This window comes from Leptopilina heterotoma, unplaced genomic scaffold (assembly GCF_015476425.1).
Source record: "Leptopilina heterotoma isolate Lh14 unplaced genomic scaffold, ASM1547642v1 Lhet_42, whole genome shotgun sequence".
Classification (NCBI taxonomy): domain Eukaryota; kingdom Metazoa; phylum Arthropoda; class Insecta; order Hymenoptera; family Figitidae; genus Leptopilina; species Leptopilina heterotoma.
Genome location: NW_025111078.1, coordinates 1224170 through 1249710, shown reverse-complemented (window position 1 = coordinate 1249710; position 25541 = coordinate 1224170). Strand labels below are relative to the sequence as shown.

Here is a 25541-nt window from a genome sequence, read left to right as displayed (position 1 = left end):
ACAATTTTAATCAAATTCCTCAAAAAAATGTAATTATTCTTAAAAATTTTAATAAAATTCTTGGCTAAATTTCAATTATTTAAACAAAATTTAATACAATTCTTCTTATGAATTCAATTATTTGCATAAATTATTATTTAAATTCTTCTCAGCTATTTAATTATGTATTTTTAAAAATTTTAGTAAAATTCTTCAAAAAGTTTTCAATTATTTTCAAAACTGCGGTTATAAAATTCATTAATATGATCACAATTTCATTAAAATTTGAATTCAATTCCTTAAAAGAAATTAAATACTTACAAAAGTTGTTAATAAAATTTAAATTTTAAGAAACATTCAATTATTGAATAAATTATTAATTTTTTTATTTAAGTAATTGAATTCTAGTGGAAGCTTTTGATAAAAATTGATTTAAAAATGAATTTCGGTGGAAATTAATAATGATTAATTATTTATGTATTTAAAAATGAAGTTATTTGTGTTTTTGAATAATTTTACAATTGAGGAAATTCGTAAATAAATGTAATAGAACATTTTTTTTGAGTATCTAATAAAGAGAGTGAATCAGAATATTCTTTAGGGTCAGGGAAAAAGTCAAAATCAGTCAGGAAAAGTCTGGAAATCAGGTAAAAACAAAATTATATTTTTGTGGCAACCCTGAAAGTCCTAAAGGCCCCCCTCATTGGGGCCGTTACATTACGTTCTCCATAAGAAAAAAATTAGTCAAATTCGTCTATTATTCTTTTTATCAAAAAATAATTGTAATGAATAATAAATATTTATTATAATAAATAATTATCCTATTAGACTTTTTTCTTTCAAATTGCAGAAATTTTTCCTCCTAATCCCACTTAAATGCGTCTAGAGTATGTAAGACAATTTTTTTTTTATCAAATATCCGCGAATTAAATTCTACTAGTTTTATATAAATTATAAAAAAAGCCGATCGATTCTTTATTCATTAATGAATATGACACACTGGTTGACAAGTTGTAAGCACGTTGAATGTATGACTTTTACACACATTTTTCTTTTTGTCCGAATATATCGTAAATTATAAAAAGACTTTCAAGATAAATGTTTAAAGAATATAATATATTTGAGGTCAGAGGGAAGCTACGCTTTCTTCACTGTCACCTCGTAATTATTTTCCCGTCAATACACTGTCACTTTGCTAATTATTTAATTTACATAACAAACATTTTAACCAATGCGAAAAAATAATTTACCCATGTTTGCTAATTGAATTCATCCACAAAAAATCAGACGAAAATTTATTATTCATATTATACTTTTTAAAATGCAGTTCAATAATATTTTATTTCTTTATTTTCCCTCTGTTGAAAAAAATTAATTAAACTGCACATTAAGGTAATTATTAAAAGGATTTTATTTTATTGAATTTAAGGAAAATATGTTAGTAAATAATGCTCGTTAATTTTGCACACTTTGGTGAGGCGCGGGGTGTGTGTGTGTGTGTGTGTAAAAATCGAGATTACGTGAGAACCGGTGAGAACGCGAGAAAGCCAATTTGTCACGAAAGAAAGAAAGTTATATCTTTCTGGAAAAAAGGAGATTGGCCAATTTATACCATTCCTGAGATTTTTTCTTTTTTATTGTCTTCTTGTAAAATGTTTATTAATTGTCCACTAATTGTTCGAGATAAACAAATGACAAATTTTGTTCGTTAATTACGTGTAGTAATTTTTTTTTTTTTTTCATTATTTTCAAACAAGAAATTGTACTCTACTTTCACCAGTGCAGCACAGGGGTTAAAATGACTTCTTTTCTCCCCTAGAGGTAAAAAATGGGACCTTTTACTCCCTAGAGGTGAAAAATGGGTTAATTTACTCTCTAGAGTTAAAAATAGGTCAATTTTTATTAATTTAAATTAAATTTTTTTTTTAATTTTTTATTTTTTAAATTTTATTTCATTCTCTAGTATTTATTTTGTTTTTTTGAAGATTAATTTTACCTCCCAAATTTGAAAATATTTTGCAAACTAGTGTGAAAGGGAGAAAATTCAGATTTTTCCACACTAGGGAAGAAAGTGACAACTTTCTTCCCTAGTGTGGAAAAAACCCAATTTCCTCCCTTGAGTTAACTTTTTTTTATTTTACTTTCTAGTAGCGGACAAACTAGAGAAATTTTCAAAGATTTTAATTTAAAACATTTACAAAATTCAATTATTTCTAAAAATTCTAAAAGTAACTTCTCCCAAATTCAATTATTATCTAAAATTTTAACTGAAATTAAGTTTTAAATCAATTTTTATTAGAACATTCTTCGAGAACTCAATTATACATAATTTTATCAACAAATTTTTGAAATAATTGAACTCTTTCGGATAAATTAAAAAAATTTTTTTTAAATAATTACATTTTTCGAGACATACGATTGAAATTGTACATTAAAAATAATTGAATTTTTACGAAGACTTTTATTAATTTTGATAATAATTGAATTCTCATGATGAATATTGTTATTTATGAAAATAATTGAATTTTACAATGAATTTTATAAAAATTCTTGAAAATAATTGAATTTTTGTTAAGAATTTTGATATTCACAAAGATAATTGAAATTTTGAAGAGATTTTTTTTTTTGAATTTTCGAAAATAATTGAATTTTTACGAGGAATTTTATTAAAATTCCTGAATATAATTGAATTTTGCAGAAGAATTTTGATATTTATAAAGATAATTGAAATGTTGACAGTTTTTTTTTAGATTTTTTGAAAATAATTGAATTTTTACGAAGACTTTTATTAATTTTGATAATAATTGAATTCTTGTGATGACTATTGTTATTTATGAAAATAATTGAATTTTACAATGAATTTTGTAAAAATTCCTAAATGTAATTGAATTTCGCAAATTTTTACCCCTAGGGAGTAAATTGACCCTTTTTTGACCTCTAGGGTGTAAATTGATCCATTTTTACCCCTAGGGAGTAAATTCGACTAAATTTCGGTTTTCAAGATATTAATCGTAATCGAATTGAAATTCTTAATAAAAAAAAAAAATAAAAATTCTCGTTTATTTGAAGATAGTTCAAGGACTCTAAAGTTATAAAAATTTCCTTTCTATTTCTGAAAAGCGCAAATTCACTCTCCTGTCGAAGTTTAATGTAATATCTTTCTCCTTATTATGCAGTCACTATACAGATGTTTATTGGTTGCATATATACAGTTAACTATGATTTTTTTGAGAATGTGTGTGTGTGTGTGTGCGTAAATCGTGACCACATTATGCGGTAACAGTATGATTTGTAATAAATGTGTATGTAACTATCTGTTCTGATTGTGACTGACCTTTGAAGGACCAGTATTTATAAACATATGCCTTTGAGCACTTATAAAATGATTTTATACTGATAATAATTATATACACCGTTAAATATCCGGTTTAACTGCTCGTGTGCTTTTTTCACCCTAATTACACTGTATGGAACACATTTTTTTGGCCTTTTCTGGATATATAAATAATGTAGTTTATAAAATGTTTTATAAATACTTTGACCCTTGTGTTGAAAAAAAAAAAATTTTTTTAAATTTAATTTTCAGTATTTAAAAAAAATTTCTTCTTATAATTAAAAATAATTTTTTCTTTTCCTTTTTATCGATTAAAACTAAATTAAATTAATTAATTAACTAAACTAAATTAAAACTGAACTTTAATTATTTCCAAAAATTATAAATCTATCACTTCTAAAATTTAATTATTTCCCAAAATTCGTAATTACAATTATTTCTTAATTTCTAAATCAATTATTTTTTAATAATATTCCGAACTCTTTTCAAAAATTCAATTATTTCAATATAAAAATTCAATTTTTTATTAATATTATAAAAGATAAATTATTATTGGTAATAATAAAAATAAAATATTATGAGAAATAAAAAATAAGAAAAAAATATTAAATAAAATGTTAAAAATAATTTATTTTTGAAAAATTTTAATTAAAAAAACTTAAAAAATTGTTTTTTAATATTGTGTCGTACATTTTTTCCAAATTGTCAAATACTTTTACAAAATTTAATGTAAAATAAATGTAAAATTTAGTGTAAAAAAATTTTGATTATAATTGATTTTTGAAAACGAATTCTTTTGGAATTTTCAAAAAATAACCCAATCATTTTTGCAAACAAATTTAATTGTATTTGAAATTCGCAAGTAAAGTTCTTTAAAATTTGAATTCTTTAAAAGTATCCAAGTCTTGAAATTTGAATTTCGCGCCATTTTAATTCTAAAATTTTCCGTCCAGATGGCGCAAAAACTCTCTCGCAAACGAGTTAGAATTTTCAAGGATATAAGTAAGAATTAAATTTACTAATTAAAATTACCAATTAAAATTACTAATTAAATTTACTAATTAAATTTACTAATTAAAAATACAACTAAAATCACAATGAATATTACAATTAAAATGGAAATTAAAATTATATTTTTAATTTATATAGAAAATTTTCCAATTTTTAGAGGAAACTTTTCTATATTTAAACAAATTTTAAAAAGAAATAAGTGCGCATAACGTAAAAGTCTAATTTCCATTTGAAAAAAAAGTGCAACTGAATTTCCACGACATATAAAACTCTTGTGCAATCGGAGGAAAGCGCAAGAAATAAATATCTAAAATACCTTCTCAAACTGAGCGTTAAGTAAATCCGACTGCAATTTAAAATAGGAAGAAATTAACCAAATAAATATACATACATAATAAAAAGAAAATTTCCCACCGTCTCAAAATTTAACATTATAATATTTAAATCTTAACAATAATTTAATATTTATTTCTCGCTAAAATATATAAAAATTAATTCTCAAGTTTCCTAATTTAGCCGCACACTTAATAAAAAGTAATTTTTTTTAATTTTTCCCCTTTTTACTTTTATAATGTAATTACGAAAACAAGAATACTCGAATACCAAGTTCCATTCCGGAATCAATTTATCCGCACACATCTCATTAATCATTCCTAATAAAAAAAAAAAAAAAAAAAACCATGATTAGGAAGGGAAAAAAAATCTCAATCTCGTTAAAAAAAATGTATAGAAAGAGTCAATTCCAATTTGCAGAAAAACAGTCAACGATACATATATGTAAACTGGAGGGCAAAAAAAGAAAAAGAAGAAAAAAGTGCGTAAAGTTTATCTGCCTGTGAGGCCTGTTACGCAAAACACGCACAACTCGAGCTTGGAAGAAATATAAAGAAGGAAAAAGAAAAAAGAAAAAAAAGAGGGGAGAAAAAAAATTGAACAGAGAGAAGCTGTTCGGTAACGATCGTCATACGGAGACAGGTGCACTCGTGCACTTTTACGAGTGTGCAAGTCTCAATCTTCGTTGAATAGATGCTGTAATTATGGAATCATTAAACTCGATATAAAAGTTTAATAATATGTGAGATAATTGTAATTCCACTGTATATTCTCTCTATTGTCGTAAATTTTCAGTTTCTATTTGTCTTTCACCCAGGCATTTATTGTATATAATCGTATCGTTCAAGTATTTATTATAAAAGAAATCAATTCATTTTCTACATTTTTTTTACAGTTTCAATTCTCGAATTTTAGATTGTTTTTAAAACATTTTTTAAACAATAGAAAAATAGCCTATTATTAGGCTTAAAACTATTTAAATTCACTAATAGTAGAAATCAAAAAACTATTTTCAAAAATTATCAATTAATTAATGAAATTCTTTAAAACGATTCAATTATTTATCAAAAATATTCGAAATTCAATTATTTTCAATATCTACTATTTTCATCAAATTTACCAAAGGAATTCAATTATTATTTTTTAAAAATAGATCAAATTCATCCAAAATTCAATTATTTAAAAAAGAATTGATAAAATACATCCAAAATTCAATTATTTTCATAAATAATAAAATTTTCACAGGAATTCAATTAATTTAGAATAGCAAAATAAAATCAATCAAAATCAAATATTTAACAATATTTTTATACAATTCTTAACAATAATTTAATTACTTTCACTAATAATAAAATTATTCATGAAAATTCAATTTTTTGATAAAATTGTAAGTTAAATAGTATTTTAAATTAATTAATCGAAAAATTCAATCATTTTCAGAAATAAAGTTTCCCACAGAAGAATTCAATTATTCAAAATAAAATTTGCATAATATTCATTATATTTCGAAAACATTTATTTAAAACAATGTTTATAAAATTCTTCTCTTAAATTCAATTATTTTCAAAAATAACAAAATATTTCACAGAAATTCAATTCTTTATAAAACATTTTAATAAAATTTTTCTCAATAATTCAATTATTTTCATAAATAATAAAATTCTTCTCAGGGATTCGATTATTTTTGAAAATAATAAAATTCTTCTCTGAAATTCAATTATTTTCCAAAATAATAAACCTATTCGTTAAAATTCAATTATTTTTCAATTCACCAAAGAATTCAATTATTGAAAATAATTTAATAAAGTTCCTGGCAAGAATTCAACTATTTTTCATAAATAATAAAATTTTGAGTCAAAAATTCAATTATTTGAAAATTGAAATACATAATAATAATATATAAAATAATAATAATTAATAACAATAATAAGTATTGAGATTCAATTATTCTAAATATAAATTCTAAAAAGTTAATTATTTAAAACAATGTTTATAAAAATTCTGATGAAGAATTCAATTATTTTCAAAAATAACAAAATTTTTCACAGAAATTCAATTTTTTTAAAACATTTTAATGAAATTCTTCGTGATAATTCAATTATTTTCATAAATAATAAAATTCTTATCAAGAATTCAATTATTTTCATAAATAATAAAATTCTTATCAGGAATTCAATTATTTTCGTAAATAATAAAATTCTTCTCAGAAATTCAATTATTTTTGAAAATAATAAAATTCTTCTCTGAAATTCAATTATTTTCCAAAATAATAAAATTCTTCGCTGAAATTTAATTTCTTTTCTATAAATAATTCAATTATTTTCAAAAATAGCAAAATTTTCCACAGAAATTCAATTCTTTTTAAACATTTTAATAAAATTTTTCGCAATAATTCAATTATTTTCATAAATAATAAAATTCTCATCAGAAATTCAATTATTTTTGAAAATGTTAATAAAATTTTTAGCAACTATTCAATTATTTTCGTAAATAATAAAGTTTTTAGCTGGATTTCAATTATTTTTAATACAATTTTACAGGAATTGGTCAATAATAATTAATTATCCAAAATTCAATTATTTTTAAAAATTATTTTTCAATTTCTCGTCAAAATTTCAATTATCTTTATGAATAATAAAATTCTTCTTCGAAATTCAATTATTTAAAAAAATTTTTATTAACATTCTATACGAAACATTGAATTTTTTTGGAAATTTTTTTTTTAAATTCTCTTCAAAATTTTAATTATTTTCATACATAATAAAATTTATTTTAAAATTTCAATTATTTGCAGAAGTATAATAAAATTCTTCGCATAAACTCAATTATATTTAAAATTTTTTTTTAAATTCTTGTAAAAATTTAAATTATCTTTATAAATATCAAAATTCTTCTCAAAAATTCCATTATTTTATAAAATTCTTGGCAAGATTTAAATTATCTTTATAAATAATAAAATACTATTGTGAAATTCAATTATTTTCAAAATTTTTTTTAAAAATAATTGCTTCAAGATTTTAATTATCCTGAATAATAAAAAAATTCTCCTAAGAATTTTAATCTACTTTCAAAATTCTTATTAAAATTTTTTGCAAAATTAAATTATTTTGAAAAAAATTTTTCATTGAAATTTCAATTATCTTTAGAAATAATAAAATTCTTTTTCAAAATTGAATTATTTTCAAAAATTTTAATAAAAATTTGCTTCAAGATTTCAATTATCTTGAATAATAATAAAATTCTCCCCAGAAATTCAAATATTTTTAGAAATTTTAATAAAATTCTTTGCAAAATTAAATTATTTTGAAAAAAATTTTTCATTGAAATTTCAATTATTTTTAGAAATAATAAAATTCTTTTTCAAAATTGAATTATTTTGAAGAATTTTAATAATATTCTCCGCGAAAAATTTCAATTTTCGAATTTCAATTGAATTCCTTAGGAAAATGTAATTATTCTTAAAAATTTGATTAAAATTCCTCAAAAGAATTCAATTATTTAAAAATTTGTTGATAAAATCAAGACGCAAATTTTTTCCCCTGTAAAATTAGCTTAAAAAAAAAATGATGCACATACCCTGAATTTGTTTTTTAAGATTATTAAATGAAATTTAAAAATATTTGTAATTAATTAATTGAAGAAATCAAATTAAGGGAAAATAAAGGAAAGCCGGAATTATTTGAACAGAATTGAAGAATTCGATCTTTGAACTATGAATATTTATTAAGTGCTTGTTGAATTGCTTAAAGGGTTCAGGATTAGTTTGACCCCTTGTGTTTTGTCACGATCAGAAAGCAACGATTGACATTAGTGTTGAGAGTTTAAAAATCGTGTACTGTAAGAATGCGTATATATACATATATAGAAAACGGAATCTGGTTAAGAATCGCGCGTTAAAATTTCCTTTTACTCTCTCTGTCTGTCTCTCCCTCGTTTACTTCTTAACAAGGATGATGATGATGATGATGATGATGATCGTGTTTATGCGGGATCTTTCCAAGTAAATACAAAAGGTACCTGGAAAACAATCAGAGAAAGGCTACCGGGATATATAATAGTCACGAATGATCACGATTTTCCGAGTCATCTCTCACACTTGTTAAAAAAATTTTTATTTCATCCTCGTCGTGTACATTTTGTCGGATATATTGTTTTTACGTAATGTCTTTAACTTTTCAGCCGAGAAAGGTATTTTGACGTTATTCTGATCGGATTTAAGAAAAAAAAAAGGTGAATATTCTCAAGTGAGAGAAGAAATGTTTTTTATTATATAAAAAATATTTACTAGATACATTTTATTACTTTTTGGTATTTTTTCTTCTTCTTTTTCTTATAGAATAGAATAGAATATAATTAACGTTGGCCCTGTCTTCTTCTTCTTCTTTTGTAATTTTTGTCAAAAAGAAACTGACATTTTTTACTTAAAAATTACAAATTCTGCGCGCGCACTGTGCTGAAAGTAGTGGGGAGAAGTGGCGTGCACCAATAACAACGCTTCCCCCCTCCCCTCAAAGTGCGCGCGCAAAATCTTTAGTGGCGCGAAATTCAAAATACGAAAAACTTTATTATAATATATAATTAATTAATATCAACGAAAAAAGAAGAATTAATATTATAATAAAATAATAAAATAATAATGAAATAATTGTTATAATTAAATAATAATTAATAATAGGTAATAAAATAATAAAACAGAATTGCACAGACTAAACTACTATTCGAGTTACGTTTGAAATGAAACGATCGTGTCGCAATTTTTTTTTTTTTTTTGAAAAAAAATGTTTAAGGGTATAATTTATAGTTGGTTGAAAGTTTAGTGTCAAATAAAGTAAATGGAGTATAAATGATCAGCAAATGATACACAGGGGAATTTGATAAATTTGCAAGACCTCTAATTACATATGGTAAATGGCATGTTTGCAATTTTCTAAATCACCTCACGTCAATTCGAAGATGTCAGCCACGATCTCCCATGAGTATTTTTCTTCTTTTCGTTTTGCAATTCCTCTGGACAAGTGTCAAGTGAGCCCGCACTGTCAAGGCTTCTCGCGAATTCTTAAGAGGATGACTCTTCTATTTTCCCTACAGCTTTATTTCCCTACAGACTCAATTATTCAAATACTTCGCATCATTCCTTCAAGTGAGGAAGGAATTTTTTTTTTTTTTTTTTTTAATTAAATTTATAATTACATTTTCAAACATAATTTCAATAAATTATTTATTTATATAAATCTAATTAAAATAAATGAATTTAAACATCTTTTATTTCTATATTATTGTATTACTTTCTCATAGAGGAAGTATTTTATTATACAATATTCATTTTATAAAATGAAACAATTAAAAAAAATTTTTTTTTAAATAATCTAATTTTGAAAATTGAATTATTAAAACTATATATATAAAAAAAACTATATATAAAAAACGTAAATTTGAAAAGTAACTAAAAATTAAAAAAGTAGTAAAAAAGTAGCTATGCAAAAATTTAACTTGACGACAAAAAAAACTCGTTTTAGAAACTATACAAAACAGCCAAAAATTCCATTCTATATTTTATTTTCAAGACTTTTTCCTATTTTCCAACAAAACTATTTACTTTCTTCTCATCCTGCTAATAAATTTAATTCCTGCAATGAATTTTATTATTCAATTATTAATTATTATTATTTATTTAATATACATTAATTGATTAATTATTATGATAATCAATTATTATCAAAAAATAATTGATTAATTAATATAATTAATTTAAATAAAATTATATTTAAAATAATTGAATTGAAGAGAAAATTTCATCATTTATGAAAATAATTGAATTCCTGTGAAAAAATTCAAGTATTTTTTAAAATAACTGAATTTTCTCGGAGAATTTTTAAAAAATTTTTTAAAATAATTGAATTTTCCGAGAAATTTATTTAAAATTGTAGTGAAAATAATTGAATAAATGGGATCAGTTTTATCATTTTTGTGAAAATAATTGAATTCATGCAACGAATATTATTAAAATTTTCCAAATAATTGAATAGCAAAGAATTTAAAATTTTAATAAAAATTTTTTAAGTAATTGAAACTTTTTGTAGAATAATTTTATTAATTTATAGACTGAAATTCAATTATTTGTACTTATTGTTATTAATTATTATTATTTTATTTATCATTTTTTTGTATTTCAAATAATTGAATTTCTGTCTCAAAATTTTATTATTTACGAAAAATAGTTGAATTTTGCAAAGATTTTTATTAAAATTTTTAAAAATAATTGAATTTTTAGAGAAGAATTTTATTGAAATTTTCAAAATTAAGTGAATTCCTGAGAAGAATTTTATTATTTATGAAAATAATTGAATGAGTGCGAAAAATTTTATTAAAATGTTTAAAAAGAATTGAATTTCTGTGGAAAATTTTGCTATTTTTGAAAATAATTGAATTATTTATAGGAAAGAAATTAAATTTCAGCGAAGTATTTTATTATTTTGGAAAATAATTGAATTTCAGAGAAGAATTTTTTTATTTTCAAAAATAATTGAATTCCTGAGAAGAATTTTGATATTTATAAAGATAATTTAAATTTTTACGAGAATTTAAAAAAAATTTCGAATATAATTGAGTTTATGCGAAGAATTTTATTACTTCTGAAAATAATTGAATTTTTAAAATAAATTTGATTATGTATGAAAATAATTGAAATTTTGAAGAGAATTTTAAGAGAAAATTTTTAAAAAAATTGAATGTTACGTATAGAATGTTAATAAATTTTTTTTTAAATAATTGAATTTCGAAAAAGAATTTTATTATTCATAAAGATAATTGAAATTTTGACGAGAAATTGAAAAATATTTTTTAAAAATAATTGAATTTCGGATAATTAATTATTATTGACCAATTCCTGTAAAATTGTATTAAAAATAATTGAAATCCAGCTAAAAACTTTATTATTTACGAAAATAATTGAATAGTTGCTAAAAATATTATTAAAATTTTCAAAAATAATTGAATTCCTGATAAGAATTTGATTATTTATGAAAATCATTGAATTATTGCGAAAAATTTTATTAAAATGTTTAAAAATAATTGAATTTCTGTGAAAAATTTTGTTTTTTTTAAAATAATTGAATTCTTCATAAGAATTTTTATAAACATTGTTTTAAATAATTAACTTTTTAGAAATTATATTTAGAATAATTGAATCCTAGTACTTATTATTATTATTAATTATTATTATTTTATTTATTATTATTATGTATTTCAAATAATTAAATTTTTGACTCCAAATTTTATTATTTATGAAAAATAGTTGAATTCTTGCCAGGAATTTTATTAAATTATTTTCAATAATTGAATTCTTTGGTGAATTGAAAAATAATTGAATTTTAACGAATATTTTTATTATTTTGGAAAATAATTGAATTTCAGAGAAGAATTTTATTATTTTCAAAAATAATCGAATCCCCGAGAAGAATTTTATTATTTATGAAAATAATTGAATTATTGTGAAAAATTTTATTAAAATGTTAAAAAAGAATTGAATTTCTGTGAAAAATTTTGTTTTTTTTGAAAATAATTGAATCGTTTCAAAGATATTTGTTAAAAAATTTTTTGAATTGTTTCTATGAGTTTTATTAATATTTTTGCGGAGAATTATTTTTTTGTTTTAATTTTCTACGAATTTAAAGTTGTGCAAATTTTCATAAACGGATAAAAGTCTCTTTTACGGTCACAAATATAAAGAAAAGTATTTAAATAATAGAAAATCATAAAAAAAGTAGTAAATAGTAGGTTTTAGTTTATGATTAGCGAAGCCTTTTGAAAAAAGTGGAAAAAGTCGAAAACGAAAAAAGTCTGCAATTTGAATTTCGCGCCACTGTATTGCCAAAAGTTCCCGCCCAGATGGCATGAGAACTCTCTCACAAGCGGAAAGCGGAATAAAGTCGACCAGGGTATAAGTGGCAAATTTATACAAGAAAATGTAAATATCAATGGGATTAATCATTCAAGATCTAATTTACTTTTGATTGAATGAAAATTGATTGAAAATTGAACGATTTACGTTGTTGAATGTGTTAAAACTGGGCCTCGTAATCACCCTTAACCCCAATAAATCGTTGAAAGATTGACGATAGCATAGCAGGGAAATGTATTATACAAATATATGAACCCCACCCTGCATTGAGAAACGATAAATCGTGATAGCAAAGATTGTTGCGAAATGCGATCGCAACTAAGAAAACAGAAGGTATAGATGCTTTTTAATGGACAACATGTGGCCTCTAGAATTTTCTCCATCGCGTTACCAGTATCATGAGGCATATATAGAGAAGTGTCACGATCAACAAAACGCCTCCTTAGTTCTGACAAAAATATATCGACAACGTACCGTACGTTTGCTCTCGCAGCTCAACTTTCTATACCACACATAAGCCATTGTATGTGCGAGAGAGCATTTCCAATGCTGTAGAAAAATTAAAAGTCCTTTTCAATATCTTTTCCCAAGAAAGTCAATATTGTTTATTGTTTTTTAAATTATAAACATTTTTAACGAATTTTTATTAAATGTATTGCAGCGCAGTTTTTGCGCTTTCAAATTTATATCTATTGTTGCAGGGATATAGAATTTAAAAAAAAATCATTTTTTTTTTTTCCTCAAGTTCCTCTTCAGTCAAAAAAGTAAAGAATTTTATCAATTTCTACCTAAAATTTAGTAAAATTCACGTCGAAACTCCATTGAATTTTTGCGAGTGAAATCCTTAAAAATTATTTACAATTCTTTTGATTTTTAACAACATTTTCAAGAATAATTACATTTTTCGAGAAATTCAATTAAAATTGCATTAAAAATAATAATTGAACTTTTGACAAGAATTTTATTAAAATTTTTGAAAATAATTGATTTTCGAAGAAGAATTTTATTATTTTTAAAGATAATTGAAATCTTGACGAGAATTTTTAAAAAAATTTTTTGATAATAATTTAATTTTACAAAGAATTTTATTAAAACTTTTTAAAATAATTGAATTTCTGGGGAGAATTTTATTATTTTCAAAAATAATTGAACTCTTGACGAGAATTTTTTTGTCTTTGAAAATAATTGAATTTTACAAAGAATTTTATTAAAACTTTTTAAAATAATTGAATTTCTCAGGAGAATTTTATTATTTTTAAAGATAATTGAAATCTTGACGAGAATTAAAAAAAATTCTTGAAAATAATTGAATTTTGGAGAAGAATTTTATTATTAATGAAAATAATTTAATTGCTAAAAAGAATTTTAGATTTATGAAAATAATTCAATTATTACGAAGAAACTTATTTAAGAAAACTTGTAAATAATTGAATTCCCGTGAAATTTTTATTATTTATAAAAGTAATTAAATGTAGAATGTTATTGAAATTTTTGAAAATAATTGAATTTTAGAGAAGAAATTTAAAATTTATAAAAATAATTGAAATTTTGACCAGAATTTAAAAAAAAAATTTTTGAAAATAATTGAATTTCAGAGTAGAATTTTATTATTTCTAAAAATAATTTAAATTTTGACGATTTTAAAAAAATTTTGAAAATAATTGAATTTCTGCGAAGAATTTTATTACTTCTGAAAATAATTGATTTTCTGTAAAGACTTTGATATTTATAAACATAATTGAAATTTTGACAAGAATTTTTAAAAAATTCTTGAAAATAATTGAATTTTTGCGAAGAATTTTATTACTTTTTTAAATAATTGAATTTTGTAAAGAATTATATTAAAATTTTTAAAAATAATTGAATTCCAAAAGGTTGAATTTTATTATCTATAAAGACAATTACAATTTTGACCAGAATTTTTAAAAAATTTCTGAATGTAATTGAATTTTGGAAATTTTTATTACTTATAAAGATAATTGAAATTTTGAAGAGAATTTTATTAAATTTTTTTAAAATAATTGAAACTTTGCTAAGAATTTTCTTTCCCCTGAAAATAATTGATATTCTTGACAGAATTTGGTATTTATAAAGATAATTGAATTTTTTCAAAGAATTTTATTAAAACTTTTGAATATAATTGAATTTCAAAGATGAATTTTATTAATTTTGAAGATAATTAAAATTTTGACAAGAAATTAGAAAAAATTTTTGAAAATAATTGAATTTTGCAAAAGAATTTTATTATTTTTAAATATAATTGAATTTCTAGGTTGAATTTTATTATTTATAAAGATAATTGAAATTTTGACGAGAATTTAAAAAACATTTTTGTAAATAATTGAATTTCTGAAAAGAGTTTTATTCGTTTTGAAAATAATTGAATTTCCAGGATGAATTTTATTATCTGTATAAAAATAATTAAGATTTCGCGACGAGAAATTTCTAAAAATTTTTGAAAATAATTGAATTTTACAATAGTATTTTATTATTTATAAAGATAATTGAAATTTTGCGAATATTTTTATTAAAATTTTTTTAAAGAATTGAATTTCGGAGAAGAATTTTATTACTTATAAAAATAATTGAAATTTTGAAGAGAATTTTTAAAAATTTTTGAAAGTAATTGAATTTTTGCGAAGAATTTTTAAAAAAATTTCAAACATAATTGAATTTTGTGCAATTATTTGTAACTTCTCTAAAATTAAATTTTTGAAGTGAGTTTAACTAAAATTCTTCTATAAATTTATTTATTTTAATAATTAATTTAATTTTTCTTTTAAATTTAACTAATTTCAGAAGAAATTAAATTATTAATATTTTTCAAAAATCTAAGCAACCACTTAATTTTTCTAAACTTTATGTTGGTTTCAAAACAAAAAAAATATTTAACTTTAAAATCAAATTTTTTAAATTAAGTAGCAAGCTAGTTTTAACTTTATAATTTTTGTTGATCAGGATTTCTTTCCAACTCTAGAAAATAAAGTACAAGAAAAATTAATTTTCTGATTTATTCACCAAAAAATGGACAATTTTCAAAAAAAAAAAATTATTCATAATTATCAAATTTTTCCCATTGAGTAATTTGAACTTGTCCAGGACGTAGTGTGCGTTTAGATGTTTGTTCTGGATAAGTATAAACAGCAGCTCGATTTAATAAAGTTCCAAGGTGAGTTCGATTATCAGGCGCTCTACAATTTTGACCCCAAATTTCATACACTTTCTCTATAGGAAATTCACAGATGGAATATTTATTTCTAAGATGTAACGCTATCCATTGCTTCTCCCAATCTGCTCTTTGCGTACATTTCATTTGGGGATAATCCACAATAATATTTTGATATTTCCGTAAATTATAATATTGCATGCCACAAATTAATGGATTTCTACTAAGTTTAATGCTATTTAATTTTGTAACTATTATATAAGCGTCATGATAATTTATACTGTTTATGAGATTATTGCTCAAATCGATAACCTGCGAATAAATAGGAAATTTTTATTATCAAAAAATAATAATTAACAAGATGCAAAAATTTTATTAAAATTTTTTAAATTAAATTTAAAACAATTTTTTTAAAATCTAAAAACAAATTATCATATTTTTGCTGTCCAAAGTAAAAACCTAGTGAGTCGCATTTTCTCTCAAGCTGAAATTCGCTTACTAACCCATTAACTAAGTACATTTTTAAAATTAAGTATAAAATTTGTAAATAAATAAATTAATTAATAGTAATAAATTTTATTTAATTAAAGAACTCTAAAAAAATTGAATTTTGAAGATTTTACAAATAAAAGCAAATTTTTAAAAATAATTGAATTTTAAAAATGGTTTCAAATTTAAATTTTTCGAAAGTCTTTATTTTTCCTAATTTATCCTAATTTAATATCATTTATCTTGATAAATAACAAAATTAAAAATCGCAAAAATTCAATTACTTTTTGGAATTTTAATAAAACTCTTTGGAAAATTCAATTATTTTCATAAATAAAAATATTCATCACAAGAATTCAATTATTTTCAAAAGTAATTAAATTCTTCTACGAAATTCAATTTTTTAAAAAAAGTATTTAAATTTCTGTCAAGATTTCAATTATTTTTTAAAATAATGAAATTCTTCCCAGGAATTCAATTATTTACAAATTTCTTCGCAATAATTCCATTATTTTCAAAAAAAATTTTTAAATTCTCGTCAAGATTTCAATTATTCATAAAAATAATAAAATTCTTCCCAAAAATTCAATTATTTTCAAAAGTTTTAATAAAATTCTTTGCAAAATTCAATTATTTCCAAAGATAATAAATTTTCTTCGCGACAATTCAATTATTTTCAATCATTTTTAAAAAATTCTATCACGATTTCAATTATCTCTAAAAGTAATAAAAATCCTTTGAAAAATTCAATTATTTTCAGAAATTTAAATATTGATTACAAGAATTCAATTATTTTTCAAATAAATAAAATTCTCTTCTTCAAAATTTAATTATTTTAATAAAATAAAATATTCATCACAAGAATTTAATTATTTTCAAAGTAATAAAATTCTACGCAAAAATTAAATTATTTTCAAAAATTAAAAACAAATCTCTTCAAGATTTCAATTATCTTTATAAATATAAAAATTCTTTCCAGAAATTCAATTATCTGAAAAGTAATAAAATTCTTCTCGAAAATTCAATTATTTTTTAAAACTTTAAAAAAATTCTCGTCAAGATTTCAATTATCTTTATATAAATATAAAAATTCTTCCCAGAAATGCAATCATTTACAAAAGTTTTAATAAAATTATTTGCAAAATTCAATTATTTCCAAAGGTAATAAAATTCTTCGCAAAAATTCAATTACTTTCAAACATTTTAAAAAAATTCTAATCAAGATTTTAATTATCTTTAAAAGTAATAAAAATCCTTTGCAAAATTCAATTATTTTTCAAAATAATAAAATTCTCTTCTTCAAAATTCAATTATTTTCAAAAATATTCATAAAATTCTTGGCATAATTCAATTATTTTAATAAAATAAAATATTCATCACAAGAATTCAATTATTTTCAAAAATTTGTTTGAAATTTCTTTTCAAAATTTCACTTATTTTTTATAAATAATCAAATTCATCATAAGAATTCAATTATTTTTAAAAGTAATCATTTATGTCAAGATTTCAATTATCTTTATAAATATCAAAATTCTTCGCAAAAATTCAATTATTTTAAATCATTTTAAAAAAATTCTAATCAAGATATCAATTATCTTTAAAAGTAATAAAATTGTTCTCAAAAATTCAATTATTTTTAAAAGTAATAAAATTCTTCTCTGAAATTCAATTATTTACAAAAATTTTAATGTCATTCTTGACAAAATTCCAATTATTTTTATAAATATGAAAATTCGTCACAGAAATTCAATTATTTTCATAAATTAAAATATTCATCACAAGAATTCAATTATTTTTAAAGGTAATAAAATTCTTTGCAAAAATTCAATTACTTTCAAAAGTTTTAATAAAACTCTTTTCAAAATTCAATTATTTCTAAAGGTATAATAAAATTCTTCGAAAAAACTTAATAGGTTTTTACTTTAGACAGCAGATTTGGAATTTGTTTTCGATATTTTAATTATTTATTTATTTAACAAGTTTTGATAAATTTTATTTTGATAAAATGAAAATGAAAATATTTAAATGATAAAAATTTGAAAAATATTTTCAATTTTAATTACCTTGATATTTTTGTGTAAGAACAATATTTTACTGCTGAAAAATGTCACTCTATTTTTAGCCAACAATAGATTTGTAACATTTTCATAACTTGGTCCAATTAATGGATTGTATGATGATATATAATTATTATTCAAATTCATTTCTATCTGATAATTTGGTGTTGAGCATAAAACTGCCGGTGCTTTCGTTAAACGTTTATTTTCACAATGATAAGTAAGTAGATTTTTCATTATGTTCAATTTCATTGGACAATCAACATCACAGTCGGATGGAAATTCAGAAGATTTCTTAAAATCACAACTGAATTCATCAATTTTTATATCAGACAATAATGTCCCTCTATAGTCTCTTGGACTGTAGCATTTTAAATTTGACACTTCAACGTTCAATGTGTTCATTTTTGGCTCAATTAATTCGCCATTTATGTGCTTTAATAGAGGATAAAATTTACAGTCACAGACAATACGATTCTTCCTTATGTCCAATGTTACATTATTTTTCAAATTAAATTTCTCATTTTGAATTAAATCAAGCACTAAATTGGTTATACTGTTGTATTGTATGTCAATAAAAAGGGGAACATCGTTGTTAAATACTTCCGGTACCTAGAAATTTTTTACCCATTTTTAAAATTTTTTACAGACATAAAATATAAAATATAAATAAAAAAATATAAAATGAAATAAAAAAAAATAAAAAATAAAGAAAATTCTTTGAAAAAATTCAATTACTTCTGAGAATTTTAATACAAATCTTTGCAAAATTCAATTATTTTCATAAATTAAAATATTCATCACAAGAATTCAATTATTTTCGAAAGTAATAAAATTCTTCGTAAAAATTCAATTATTTTTGAAAATTAAAAAAAAATCTTTTCAAGATGTCAATTATTTTTGAAAATATCAAAATTCTTTCCAGAAATTCAATTATTTTCAATAATTCAATTCCTAAAAAATATTTAATTAAATTCTTCGCAGAAATTCAATTATTTTCAAAATTTTTTTTAAATTCTTGTCAAGAATTCAATTATCTTTAAAAATAATAAAATTCTTCCCAGGAATTCAATTATTTACAAATTTCTTCGCAATAATTCAATTATTTTCATAAATAATAGAATTCTTTTTAGAAATTCAATTATTTTCAAATTTTTTTAAAAAATTCTCGTCAAGATTTCAATTATTTTCAAAAATTTTTAGAAATTTCCCGTCAAAATTTCAATTATCTATATAATTAATAACATTCTTCGCAGAAATTCAATTATTTTAAAAATTTTTTTTAAATTCTGGTCAAGATTTCAATTATTTTTAAAAATAATAAAATTCTTCCCAGGAATTCAATTCTTTACAAATTTCTTCGCAATAATTCAATTATTTTCATAAATAATACAATTCTTTTTATAAATTCAATTATTTTCAAATTTTTTTAAAAATTCTCGTCAAGATTTCAATTATTTTCAAAAATTTTTAGAAATTTCTCGTCAAAATTTCAATTATCTATATATAATTAATGATATTATTCGCAGAAATTCAATTATTTTTAAAAACTTTAAAAAAATTTTGGTCAAGATATCTATTATAGGGGAATGTAGTCAAGGTTGGCCTACTGTCTAGGTAGGCCACTCGCGTTTTTTTGTCAAGTTCACTAGCGCCACCTACGCGCATTTTTGTCGAAGCTTGTCTTAGTGAAACCTAACTTTTTGTTCAATTACATTTTCGGAAAATCGAAAATTGTGTTTTCTGTGACGTCGGTACAAAAAAAGCTCAAAAAAAGTTTTGTGCATAATGTGAAAAACCATTAATAAAAGATAAAAAACAAATTGAATCGTGAAAGCAAGTATGCAGAAAATTTGTGGGACTCATGGTTGAAAGGAAAACAAAGTAAAAAATCGAATCCCGAAACGTATTTCTTTATGGTTACAACAATTCGGTAATGTTACTTACTGTCAAGGTCGGCCACTATGTGTTTAAAATGCGCAAAGATGAGGACGAGCTACTTCATTTGCAAAAACTGCAATTCTGTATAACTCATAATATAATTGATCATCTTATTAATATTTTTATTTAATTTTATTAATATTTTAGTGCAAAACTTTTTTTTATTTATATTTATTTTTTTATATTGTTTATTGTTATTATTTTGTTATTTCATTAAGTTACAAACTGTAAACAATAAAGAATCAATTTTCCGTAACTCCAAACATGTTATTTTATTTTTTAAAGATTAATGCCCTTTGAATTTTAAACATGGCCGACCTTGATTGTAATGGCCAACCTGGACTACAAATTTTTTTTTTTTTAAATCTTTATAACTTTTTCATTTTTAAACCTGTCAATTTACTTTGTACAGAAAAAATGTTCCTATTAAACAGGACTTTCCAACCATATACTTCAATTGTCCAAATTCATTTTTAAAAAAAAGTTATAAACAAAAGTCAAAAAGGTGGCCGACCTAGACTATGTTCCCCTATTTATAAATATCAAAATTCTTCCCAGAAATTTAATTATGTTCAAAAATTTTTTTTAAATTGTTGTCAGGATTTCAATTATCTTTAAAAATAAAAAAATTCTTCCCATAAATTCAATTATTTTCAGGAGTAATAAAATTTCTAGCAAACTTTCAATTATTTAAAAAAAATTTGATACAATTCTCTTCAAAATTTCAATTATCTTGAAAATAATAACACTCTTCCCAGAAATTCAATTATTTTCAAAAATTTTTTTTAATTTTTTGTTCAAGATTTCAATTATTTAAAAATATAATCAAATTCTTCTCAGAAATTCAATTATTTTTAAAGTGAATAGAATACTGGGCAAAAAATTATTTATTAAAAAAATTTTTTTTTTAATTTCTTGTCAAAATTTGAATTATCTTTATAAATAATAAAATTTCTTCTAGAAATTCAATCGTCTTCAAGATTTCAATTATCTTTAAAAATAATAAAATTTTTTTGCAGAAATTCAATTAATTTCAAAAGTAATAAAATTCTTCTCCAAAATTCAATTGTTTTCAAAAACTTTTTTAAAAATTCTATTCAAGATTTCAATTATTTTTAAAAATAATAAAATTCTTCCAGAAATTCAATTATTTCCAAAAGTTTTAATAAAATTCTTCGCAGAAATTCAGTTATTTTCGAAAATTGAAAAAAAGGATGAAGTAAAAAAATGAAAAGAAATGAATAGAATTTAATAATTTAATTTAATATAAAAATAAATTTTTATTAAACATAAAAAAATTTAGCAGCACCCTTACGGTAATCTTGCAGTAAGTTTGCTGCAAGATGACTTTGTTAATTATCTGAATAGTAAAATTAAAAAATATAACAAAAAAACTAAAAAATAATAATTGTAATAAAAAAAGTAAACTCACAACAAAACTTGATATGAAGTTATAACTAAGATTCAAAACACCTAAGTTATAATTATTCGACATTGAAATCCATTCATTGTGAAATTCACTGAAATTATTAAAAGAAAGATTCAAATCTTTCAAATTTGGACATTTTGAGAAAATTTGAAATGCATTTGCATCGGTGAAATTCAATTCATTTTGTGCCAATGTAATGTTTATTAAATTTTTAGCACCATCAAAAGCGCCATTTTCAATTGTTGTTAATGAATTATTGGCTACTTTTAATGCTTGCAGACTGTCTATTTTTATCAATGATCTAAAACAAACATTTTTTTTGCGAAATTAGTAAAAATAAAACAAAAGCATTGATTCCGAAAAGAAGAATAAAACTAATATTAAACTATTATATTTAAAAATTTGTTTTTTTAATTTTAAATTCTTCAAACGAATTTTTAATAATAACAGGGTTACCACAAAAATTTAATTAAGTTTTCCCCTGATTTCCAGACAAAATTTTGACTTTTTCCCTGACCCTAAAGAATATATGAATATAAAAATAAAAACTTGAAATCATTTTAAAAAATTCCGATTAAGTTTTTTGCAAAAAAAAATTAGTTTCATAAAATTTTTAATTAAAAGTATGAAATATCCAGATTTTCATAGATTTTAATTTGAAATCTTCTCAAAATTCAAAAAAATTCCAAAATTCTAAAAATTTAAGCTATAATACTTTTAAAATTTAATTATTATCTAAAATTTCAACAAAAATTAATTTTTAAATAAATTTTTATTAGAAAATTCTATGAGAATTCAATTATTTAAATACAACATTAAAACTTTTAAAAATAATTGAATTTCGGAGAAGTACTTTATTTTTAATGATAATTGAAATCTTGACTAGAATTCTTTTAAAATATGCTTGAAAATAATTGAATTTTTGCGAAGAATTTTATTACCTTTGGAAATAATTGAATTTTGCAAAGAGTTTTATTAAAACTTTTGAAAATAATTGAATTTTTGCGAAGAATTTTATTATTTTCAAAGATAACTGAAAACTTGATGAAAATTTGTTTAAATTCTTTAAACATATTTGAATTTTGGAGAAGAATATTATTATTTTTAAAGATAATAGAATTTTTTAAAGAACTTTATTAAAATTCTTAAAAATAATTGAATTTTAGAAAGAATTTTGAAATTTCTAAAAATAATTGAAATCTTGACGAGATTTTAAAAAAATTTGTGAAAATAATTGAATTTTTGCGAAGATTTTTAATACCTTTGGAAATAATTCAATTTTGCAAAGAGTTTTATTGAAGCTTTTAAAAATAATTGAATTTTTGCGAAGAATTCTATTACCTTTGAAAATTGTTGAATTTTGCAAATAAAAACTTTTGAAAATAATTGAATTTCTGGGAAGAATTTTAATATTTTTAAAGAGAATTGAAATCTTGACAAGAATTTTTTTTAAATCTTTGAACATAATTGAGAATTTCTGGAAGAATTTTATTATTTTTAAAAATAATTGAAATTTTTGACAAGAATTTAAAAAAAAATTTTTGAAAATAATTGAATTTTGTCGAATAATTTTATGACAATTCCCAAAAGTAATTGAATTTCCTGATTTCCCTGACTTGTGGCAACCCTGAATAATTTTTTAATTAAATAAAATTGATTGCTATTAATTAATTTATTTATTTATAAATTAACTTAATTAATTAATTAATTTTATAAATTAACTTAATTAATTAATTAATTAATTTTATAAATTAACTTAATTAACTAATTTAATTAAAATGACCTTACGGGGCCATAATATTATAGGTTATGTTTATGAATGTTTTTCAGGATTAAAGATTTCTTTTTAATTTCCAGATGAAAAAAACTTTTTTTATTAATGTTTTAGTGCATAAAATAGCAAATGAAATTTTTTTTTGACTTCAGACATTTAAAATGAATCTTAAATCAAGCAAAAATTTTCTTAAACATAACCTATAAATTTTAGTCGCGTAAAGTCGTGTTTTTTTATTAATATAAATATATTATTTAATAATATTATTTAAGAATCTATTAAATTTAAATATTTAACTAAAATAAACATAATATAATGGATACATACTTGGAAATTGTTGTCAATTGATTACTATTCAGATTCAATACTTCTAATTTAGTCAAACAATGAAAAATACTATCATGAAATGTTTTAAAGAAATTATTCTTTAAATTCAAAACACGAAGACTCTCTAGTCCTTTAAATGTGTCTTCAGCAATATTTTCCAATTTATTGCCAGCAACATTCAATTCTCTGAGTTTTTCCAATTTATCAAACAGTGGCAATGTTTTTAAATTATTTTCAGCAAGAATTAATTTCTCTAAATTTACTAAATCTTGCAATGCATTCAAATCAATAGTTTCAATATTATTTCTGATTAAATTTATAACTCTCAATTTTTTTAAATTACGAAATGTATTTGGTTTAATGATATTCAATGAATTTTTAGCCAATTCAATGACTTTTAAATTTTTCTGTGTTTGGAAAATATTTTCCGGCAATTCCTCTAGACTGTCATTGTAAATATAAACACCCTCGAGACGTTGAAAATATTTCAATGTATTATCAGTGAGATTTTTTAATTTAAAACTATTTAATATGTATAAATTTTTTAAATTCAAAAAACCACGAAATATTTCATCATTGAGTATTATTTCTTTATCATTAAACATTTTTAAATAAATTTCTTCAGTTTCTTCAGCGCCAATTGATTTGGCAATATTTTCTAATACTGTATTCTGATGAAAATAACAATTTTTGATGGTTAACATTTTTGGTTGCTTAAAAGAATTTCTTATATCAATATTAAATTCCTCCCAATTTGGTGAACCGAAGCATTCTAATTTTTTACTAGTTGTCTTTAAATCGATACTGTAATAATGTGGAATTAATCCTGTTGGATTATTATTACTCGAAGGAATGTAGCATAAAAATTTTAAAAAATCACTTGTTGTAACCGTACTATGGCACACTGTTGGATTTCTACTTTTATCATCAATCGATCTTATTTTTCTGAATATTAGAAAAATAATCAGTATCTTCAAGAAATTATTCATTTTCTTCAAAGAAAAAAATTTTTCTCCCCAAATTTGATTTACTAAAACGAAAAGAAGAAACAAATTTAATTTATAAATAACAATATATTAGGGCTCAAACCAGGAAAATTTTATAAAAACTATTAAAATTATTTTCATCATTTCAATTTACTTATTATTTACAGGATTTTTTTTTTTTTTTTTTTTTTTTTTTTTTTTTTTTTTTTTTTTATAACTAAAATTCTTCTTTAAATCAATTAATTTTCGAAAAAATTTCTTTGAAAATTTTCAAATCCATTTGCTTACAATATTCAATTTTACGAATTTCAATTATTCGTAAATTCTTCAATTAAATATATATTAGAAAATAAGAACATCAAATAATACCAAAAAAAATTCAATTAAACTTTTTCAAAAAAAATAATTCTGCAGAATTGTTACTTAAAAGTAGGAAAAATTAAAATTTTCAAAGATTTTAATTTAAAACATTTTCAAAGTTCAACTATTTCTAAAAATTCACGCTCTAATGCTTTTAGTATCCAATTATCTAAAATTTTAACTGAAATTAAATTTTTTATCAATTTTTATTAGAAACTTCTACGAGAATTCAATTACTTAAATATAAAATCAAAAACTTTCAAAAATAATTGAATTTCTGTTAAGAATAAATTTTATTAATTTTAAAAATAATTAAAATCTTAAAGATGACTGAATTTCTAGGATGAATTTTATTATTTATAAAGATAATTAAAATTTTGACAAATAATTTCTAAAAATTTTCGAAAATAATTGAATTTTTGCAAAGAGATTCATAATCTTTTAAAATAATTGAA

At 21.0% G+C, this 25541-nt stretch overlaps 2 protein-coding genes across 6 annotated transcripts in view; both read right to left on the bottom strand.

The window, feature by feature from the left end:
• Positions 1–25541, bottom strand: part of LOC122506588 (angiopoietin-4) — a 190291-nt gene that overhangs the window by 68065 nt on the left and 96685 nt on the right. The window lies entirely within an intron of this gene.
• LOC122506587 (toll-like receptor 13) lies at positions 15572–24751 on the bottom strand. Its single transcript, XM_043618860.1, has 4 exons — positions 23741–24751; positions 21643–21940; positions 18276–18881; positions 15572–16035 (listed from the first exon to the last, which is right to left on the bottom strand). Exons 1-4 carry the CDS (start codon positions 24727–24729, stop codon positions 15607–15609), a joined length of 2322 nt encoding a protein of 773 aa, XP_043474795.1. The 5' UTR covers positions 24730–24751; the 3' UTR covers positions 15572–15606.

Excerpts from the sequence above, each read along its gene's own strand:
- LOC122506587 (XM_043618860.1), bottom strand. The coding sequence starts at position 24,729 with ATGAATAATTTCTTGAAGATACTGATTATTTTTCTAATATTCAGAAAA. Across the intron at positions 21,941-23,740 it reads CAATTGACAACAATTTCCAA|ATCATTGATAAAAATAGACA; the intron begins GTATGTATCCAT and ends TGTTTGTTTTAG. Across the intron at positions 16,036-18,275 it reads TCTTACACAAAAATATCAAG|GTTATCGATTTGAGCAATAA; the intron begins GTAATTAAAATT and ends ATTTATTCGCAG.